This window comes from Onychostoma macrolepis, chromosome 18, assembly GCF_012432095.1.
Source record: "Onychostoma macrolepis isolate SWU-2019 chromosome 18, ASM1243209v1, whole genome shotgun sequence".
Taxonomy (NCBI): domain Eukaryota; kingdom Metazoa; phylum Chordata; class Actinopteri; order Cypriniformes; family Cyprinidae; genus Onychostoma; species Onychostoma macrolepis.
In genome coordinates this window covers 20,692,125-20,701,046 of record NC_081172.1, presented here as the reverse complement: position 1 = coordinate 20,701,046, position 8,922 = coordinate 20,692,125, and the positions used below count along the sequence as shown (strand labels likewise).

Sequence of the window (8,922 nt, the reverse complement as noted above, 5' to 3'; positions counted from 1 at the left end):
AATCTCAAGAACGGTCTGTGATGGGGGGCTATGTGGATGTGAAAGTATGCATCTTTCAAATCCACTGTCAGAACCAGTCCTCAGGTAAAATGTGTGCAAGGATCTGTTTGACAGTTAATATCTTGAACAGCCGGCACATAAGAGAGCGGCTCAAATGCCTGAGATTCAAAATGGGTCTGAGCCCGCCATCTATCTTGGGACGAGGAAGAAGCGGCTGAAAAAGCCTGACTTGCTGTTCGCTGGCGGCACTATATCCACTACACTTTTTGCAAGCAGTGTTTGCACTTCCTGTCGGAGAACGAGAGCTTTGTTGTCCGACACAGAAGTTTGAATAATGCCCCTAAAGCAAGGTGGCTTGCGAGTGAACTGAAGCGAGTAGCCTCATTGAATTGTGTTAAGAACCCAACTGGTATGGCTCCCCAGGCAGAGGATGTGAGAGGATCTATTTTTTTGCGAATGAAGGCTCGCTGCGCCTGAATTCGCGAGTGAGAGAGTGTGAAGAGGAAATTTGCTCTTTTCTCCGCTATCATGGCAGTAAAATATTCGGGTACACACTGCACCTGTAGGGCATGACCCGCGGAGAACAAAACTCCATCGCTCAGAGGTGTTCAGAGGGATGGAGGATGAAATCGAGCTGTTTTAAGGGAGTTCCGGCCGAGGCGAGAACTACTGCTCTTCCTCTCTGCAAAGTTTGCTTTGCTAGACCCAATGCTCTGGCAGTAAGAGCAGCCAGCCCCCATGAACGCAGCGTCAGTGGGTGTGGTCCAAATCGTTTAGTACAAAGCTATCAATGATAATAATCATTGGTGACAGCATTCTTATTTAATCCACCTAAAAAGATCAAACCGCTCACTAAATGAAGGGTGCTGATGATCTTCACGTGTAAACACACTGGCAGATCAAATTGCAGCGTGCATCCACCTTTACAGTCTTGAAAATACGGTAGGCTATAGTAAATTATTTTGTGGACCCCTGTCAATTTGAGAACTGCTGGTCTACACAAAAGAAAGCCCTGTATGACTTCTATCTAAGACTTGTAAAAAATCCTTGTTTGCAGATCACTGCCTGTACCTTTATTGGGTGCTTTAGTTGAAAATTTTAACTGTAAGAAACTTATTAGATCATGATGATATGTTTTACCTGACTGAAGTTATGATTACTGACTTTATATATTTGAATGTGTTGAGTATATTTTCATCCCGGCCTAGAACGATAGACTTGACATCGTTACGACATCGCGAATGATGTCATTAGGTTAGGGCATAAAAGAACCAGTGAACCATTTTTTTTTAATCATTCATTGAAACGAACTGTCTGAAAGAACCAGTTCATGGAACAGAAAGGGACTTCCTACCACTAGCATGCAGTTTAATCATGAGTGCAATCAGAGTTGCAAATGAATGGCTTGCAATCAGCTGTCTCCTCAAAACAATTAGTTTGCAGCAGGGATGCCCCCTGTCCCCATTCTTGTTTAATCTAGCCATCAAACCGCTTGCAGAGGCTGTACGGATCAGCAACAATATTTGGGAGTATATCAGGTTACAGAATAAATTTATCTATGTCCAATATTTAAATATGCCAATCTCTTGTAAATTAAAGAGAATTTCGCCCTTCTCCTGGGCTTAGACTGGATTTAAGTATCTAGGGGTGAATGTATCTCCCAAACTCAAAGACTTATTTTGCATGAACTATCCCCCACTTCTTAAAAAGATTAAGGAAGATTTGGAACATTGGAATTTGCTCCCTATCTTATTGCTTGGAAGAATCAAAGTAATAAAAATGAAGACTTAAAAGACTTAATTTTTTATTTCAGTCGCTGCCCTGTTACCTGAATAAAGATTTTTTTTTAATCTTTAAACTAATTGATAAGCTCCTTTATTTGGAAGAACTCAGCACTTATAATATCTTTTAAAACACTAACTAAAACTAAAGAGAAGGGAGGACTGGGTCTTCCTGTATTATTGAGCTGCTCAGATAAAAGGTATGATTGGCTGAATGCAAACTTGTAGAACTGCTCACTGGACAGATATTGAAGAAGGCCTCTTTCTCCTACGCCTCTGACATCTTTACCTTTTATTAACAACATAAATACATTACTTTCAGTGACAAGAACTTATGTTGTTTACAACATCCTTCGGGCCTGGCAAGATGTAAAAAGGTTTTGTGGTTCTTCTGCTAAAATCTCTATGTCGGCTCCTCTGTCCTCCAATCCAGACCTACCATTCTAACTGGGAAAGTCTCTGTTTATAAAGTGTAAAGAATATGGTATATGTCAGTTTCAAGACTTGTTTACCAATTGTTCCCTTAAGTCCTTCTCAGATTTAAGGGTAGAGTTCCAGATTCCAAGACAGGAGTTTTATAAAAAAAACTACTCTTGAAAAGACAGGACGAATATCTCTGGAGTGGTCCAGGATAGAGGAGATTTTGATGAATTCCCAAATTTTGAAAGGAAGGATTTCTGAGATATACTCGGCACTGTTAGACTATCATAATTCTTCCCTGGTCTCACTTAAAAATGTGTGGCAAAGGGACCTAGGGTGTAACTTCAGTGAAGAACACTGGGGGACTATATGTCAGAATATTTTCACTTCATTTTCTTGTAACAAAATAGCTGAACAGAACTATAAATTTATGCATAGGATGTATCTTACCCCACTTCGATTGAGTAAAATGTATCCTAATGTATCATCCAGATGTCACCGATGTAAAACCTACATAGGATCAGATATGCACATCTTTTGGGAATGTAGAAAACTAAAATATTTCTGGAAAGCTGTACAGGATTTCACAGCCAAGGTTTTGCAAATTCCATTGGACAATACTCCAACACGATATCTCTTTGGAACGGAATTGGATAGGACACTTGACTCTATATCTGTAAAGAGGCTTGGCATAATATCATACTTAGCAAAAAAATGCATTTTGCTCAACTGGAATCAACCAAGGCCTCCAACATTTGAACTGTTTAAACAAATTTTGAATGAAACATTACGATTAGAACAGTACACCTACAACTTGAGGAACAAGGGTGATGCTTTTCGTATAATATGGATGGCTCTCATAGACCTATGACCTTTTTTTTTTTTTGTTATAATTTATCTTTTGTTTTTCTCTCTTCAATGCATATGTACTGTATTTTCCATCAGTTTATTATATTTAAATACTGCTGCTCTTATTATTTTACTCTATTTGACCTTTGTTACTGAATGTTCCTATTGTTTTCGTTTTTTTTGTTTTTTTGTTTTACGACTCTCTCATGTACAGTATATTAAAATCAATAAACAAATAATATTAAAAACCAAACAAAAAAAAAAATTAGTTTGCAAGACTTTGTGCGACACACATAAAGTAAATGCAACTGTCGTTCACTTTGCCGCATATAATAACACCAAATCAATTAAAAACACAATATATTCACCCGTGTTCCATTTTCTATCATGCGGCATGCACATTTGTGATGACGTAGGATGATTGCAAACCCATCAGCTTTCGAAAGAATCAAGTGATTGTGAAACCAGACTAACGCTGTGGGGGATGCTGGGAAATATCGAACCACAGCAAACGTGCCCAGTATGAAAGCCCCCTGAATGTGAAAGCAACTAGGACTTGGGTGTGCAGTTGATCATGAGATAAAGAAACGCACATGTATTTTGACCAGTGACGACGTCATTAGTTCAACAAAACACATGTAAGGGTTGACAGAAGATAATTTACCTTGCATATGAGCAAGAGTGAGCATGCAGTGTAATTGCATATATAAGTGCAATCAGAGCAGCTAATGAATAGCTCGAAAACAGCTGTCTCCTCAAAAGAGTACATTTGCAAGCCTTCATGCGAAGCACATACAGTAAACACGTGTCGTTCACTTTGCTGTGTATAATAACATGAAATTTAAACACACACACACAATACATTCATCCGTTCTCCATTTCAGTGTTTTTTTTTTTTTATCTCCTGGGTTCAATATATTTTTGTAACCACGGGTAACACATACAGGTGTAGGGGGGATACCATAAATCTGAGAGTATATATACACAAGACCGAGCTGTTGAGTCCAATTGTATTTTATTCACATGTATTGTTTAGCATACAAACTAATCAGTATGGATGAGCATTATGATTATTAATTTATTTTTCTTTGTATTTTAATCTTTACTAAACTTTTAAATAATGAAATTGCTCTGTTTATACTTTGAATGATAATTGACTGACTTTGTGGAACTAAGTCTCCAGTAGACATAATGACACCAAACAAGACTGATGCATATGCTGAAAATATGTTTCTCTGCTATCCATTTCAGCCAGACTCCTGTCCCAGAATACATCGCCTCACTGCAGTTAAAGTGGCTATGTATGTTTTAATGCTGCTCATTATTTTTCTTACAGTTTTTGGGAACATGCTGGTTATCATCTCCATCTCTCACTTCAAACAACTGCAGTCTCCAACTCATCTGATTGTTCAGTCTCTGGCTGCCTGTGACTGTCTGCTGGGCACTTTGGTCATGCCCTACAGCATGGTGCGATCTGTTGAAGGGTGCTGGTATTTTGGAGATGTCATTTGTAAAGTACATTCTAGCTTAGATATGTCTTTATGTATCTCTTCTAAAATACATCTTAGTATAATATCTATGGACAGGTACTGGGCCATCTGTGACCCTTTAATGTACAAAACAAGGGTCACAAACAACAGTGTGACTGTATTTATTACCTCGGCATGGCTGTTTTCCTTTGTGTATAGTTTTTCTATTGTGTTTTCAGGGATAAATTCGGTAGGTCTAGAGGTTCTTATGTTACAGATTTCCTGTTTGGGGAGTTGTGTTCTGATATTTAACAGACAGTGGGCACTTATATGTTCAGGTCTTACATTTTTCCTGCCTGGCGCTATCATGAGTTCTCTGTATATAAAGATCTTCCATGTAGCAAGGAAACATGCAAAAGTTATGTCAGAAAGAGTGCCTTTGGGTGAAATAAAGAGCCAAACATCTGCACAGAGAGAGAAAAGCAGCCAAAACAGTGGCCATTGTTGTAGGTGCTTTTTTGCTTTGCTGGCTGCCTTTTTTTATTGCCACTGCTCTTGACCCTTTTCTTAATTTTTTGACTCCAGTTGATGTTTTTGATGCTTTGGTGTGGTTTGGATATTTTAACTCTACCTGTAATCCTTTGATCTATGGTTTTTTCTATCCTCGCTTTCAGAAGGCATTTAAAATTCTTATATCCACTTATATCTGTGACTTCAGTGGTTCAAGCACCTTGACATTTGAATGAATCTGTTGCTGTATTAATCTTAATAAATGAGAGTGCTAAGAAAAGAAGTTCTGATTGTCACACAATTATGTTTGTGGGGAAGAAGTTAGTTTAGGTTACTTTTCTCATGTAAATTAACCCCTTAACCAGCACCTCCACAAGCTCCATAAGCATAATCATTGTCTCCTTTGAAATACACAGGAACATTTCTTGTCAAAAAGCCAGAATTACTCAGAGTCATATAACACTTTAGGAACACATATAGGAACAGTTTTTCTATGTAATAATAGGAAAAATAAATAAATAAATAAAACAAAAATGGATTAGGTTTGTGGATGATTCTTACAAACCCAGGTGAAAAAGACATAGTATTAAATGTATTAAAAATATACTTGAAATTCAAGAACATAAAATGCTTACACTTTTCGTAGGTTTTTAATGTACTTTATATTGCAGTAGGCCTACACATGGTTATATTTTAAATAGCCTATTTATGTATTTATAATTTTAATATTTGGAAAAGTACTATATTTTGAAAAATATTTTTAACATTTACAATGTACAAACCTTTGTCAAATATTATTAACCATTGCAATATTTAAAATATGTTGTTTAATATGGGTTATGCTACTTTGGTTGATTAGGCTGTTGTTCAGTATGATACATTAATTGTTATAAGCTAGGTGTTTATAAATTTGTTCAAGCTTGATGCCTTTATTTTCTAATATATATTTCTGAAATTCCCACAAGGATTTCAACATCATATCTGAAAAAAAAAAAAAAAACAAAAACGTTTATTTGTGTTTAAATTCAAACAACACTGACTAAACCTGATTGGTTCCAGAGCCATTGAAGGGCTCTGATTGGTTCGTATGATAATGAGCTCGCAACAGAGAGCTTAGTAAATCAGATATGATGTGCATGCAAATGTCCTTTGAATGTGCATTTAAGTCTAAATTTAAACAGTATTATAGAGCGATCGTGTCTCTTTAGGGCGCTTGGAGGAAACCACGCAATTCATATGGATTACTTTGTCGATGTTTTTTTGTGATTAACTTTTTGAAACGTGAACATCTTTGATTAATCTTTTCATCGGAGGAACATAAATCTCTCAGATTTCATTAAAATATCTCCGCTTTTCTTTGGAAGATGAACGAAAGTCTTAGATGGTTTGGAGCATCTTAAGGGTGAGTGATGACATAATTCAAATTGTTTTGGGGGAACTATGAAATTAATTAGAAAATATGTAAGGGATAATCAACGGCTAGCTGTGCATTAAACGATTTGAATGCACGACGTGGAGGCGAAGAACCACCCGACGCACAGCGGAGTGCATTCAAATCGTTTAATGCACAGCTAGCCGTTGATTATCCCGTTTATGCCATGGTCATTTGCCAGCATTCACATATTAAAGATGTTAATAATATTTGGACTGCAATATTTGACCGGAACGATAAAAATGACGGTTATTTTCGTCTGTATTACTATTCAACTGTAACTGTATGTTACTATGGTTACCAATGTTTATAGGAAGCGCATTAATATAGAATGTGATTAAACTGACCTGGAACTACCTGTGCAGTTCAACGAATTTAATCAACACCTGCCAGCCAATCAGAATTCAGTATTCAGACAGACCATGGCATAAAGCGGTATGTTCTTATTTTTACCAGCTTCTGCAAGCGTGTATGGCGTCTGGCTGTTGGAACCTCACTGTGACTTCAGGTAAGATTTGTATTTAATTAACGTTATTTGTCTGTACCAGTCTGTTTTTGACAAATGCATTGGCAGAAAAAATAAATTAAATAAAATTAGTCATTATAACATGTACAACATTAACAGTTTTTATTTGCAACATGAAGTGTATTTATTTCTGATTTCCTGAACAATTTGGCTTCATTGTAATAAGGTTAATGATCTTTGAAAAACCATGATTATGAACATACAGTTACTTTGTCTTGAGCTGTTTATATTTGGTGTTTATATTTGTTCAAGCTTGACAACCTTATCGACTTTATTTTCTAATATATATTTCTCATTACAGATAAGAACAAAGATTAAATTGTAAGAAGAGCTGCTTGTAAGAGCATACAGTACATCTGAAACTGCTGAGGCTGGGAAGGTTTTTGACTGTATTTCCGACCAGGTACATTGTTCTGTCATTCTTAAATAGAAAACAAATCATCAATCATCATTTGCCTTTTTTTGTGCGTGTGAGAAATATTAACATTTGTTGTTTTTCAGATCAGCTGCTATAGAAGACAAACTGAAATCTGAGTGCAGAGACAAGCAAAGGAATAGTAAGTATATTTTAATATCGTATCACCTCTGTTATAGAGATTTTTGAATCAGGCCTAATGGAGGATGATTCGGTCAATCTTGGAAGAAAAATGTTAGCAATGTGTCCATTCCAGGTGGCTAATTTGTGCTTCCTTTCAGTCATTCATGTAAAAATCCATTATCTAATTTTGTTTCTCTTTTGTTTTTTTCTAAAGCTGCAAGGCACTTGTGCAAAATATTGTATGCCAGGACGACTAGGCTGTGCCCAGGTCTCCGGAACCTGCGACGAAGCTCAGCTACATCGGCCCTCCATCTACACCTTGGCTCCTCCCTCCCTCGACTCCGCCGTGTATTGTCAGCACTGGGATGCTCTGGGTCTGTGCCATGTGTCAAACTCCATCTAAGCCGCCAGGGCATCATCGTCCTCCTCCCATCACCATCCCTTCACCACATCCTGCCATCATCCCGCACCTTTGCCTCTCACCATTCCTACACCATCTCCTCGTCCACCTCCAAAACCCCCTCCATCCCTCCCTATTCTGTTGCTTGAACTTTATCATCTTCAGTCTTTGCACACACATCTGTTCACTTCTGCACTTAGTTTTTCTGTAAATGTTTATGTTTTTTTTTCTTCAGAAAATTGCATTGGAATTTTTATTTATTCATTGATGTAAAATTCTTAACTTTTCAGTAATACAGGTATAACTGAAATGTTCTACAAATGGATAAGATAGCTTTTCCATAGCATTTGTCTTTTTTTTCCATTTATTATAATGTTTTTTTGTATAATGTTTTAAAATGTACTTGAGTATGTTTGTAGTAATACAAATATACTATAAACATACTTGTATTTGAAGTACATTTTTAATACATTTAATAGTATGTTTTTTGTTTTTCACCAAAGTATATATGCTGCTGTACTTTTTTTTAATGAACTTATGAATTTGAATAATGTACTTATGAATACTGTATGAATATTTGTAATGTACACAATGTGTAATACATTAAAGTTTTCTACATATCAAAGTGTATGTGTGTGGATATACTGAAAAATATAATACTAATAAATATAATATGCTAGTAGTGTAATGCTAATGCATTTCTAATGAGCTGAAATACAATTGAAATGTACTTGAAGTACATTAAAACGATACTTCAAATATATTCTACCTGTAGTTCATGAAGTATTAAAAGTACATTTTAAATGTATTTTAAGAAATACACTTAAATTGCACTAAATATACTTAAAGTGGTTCCAATTTAACACAATTTCAATATATTAAATATATTACAAATAGATTACAATTGAATTTAAACATATCTTGAAATACACTTAATGTTGTTTCAAAATAATACATTTAATATGCACTTAGTATAGTATAATATAAATATATTAAG

General features: G+C 35.9%; 1 protein-coding gene across 1 annotated transcript; it reads left to right on the top strand.

Moving 5' to 3' along the window:
* Positions 1–4,241: 4,241 nt before the first annotated feature.
* Positions 4,242–5,265, top strand: LOC131524069 (trace amine-associated receptor 4-like). Its single transcript, XM_058750811.1, has 2 exons — positions 4,242–4,942; positions 4,974–5,265. Exons 1-2 carry the CDS (start codon positions 4,242–4,244, stop codon positions 5,263–5,265), a joined length of 993 nt encoding a protein of 330 aa, XP_058606794.1.
* Positions 5,266–8,922: the final 3,657 nt, after the last annotated feature.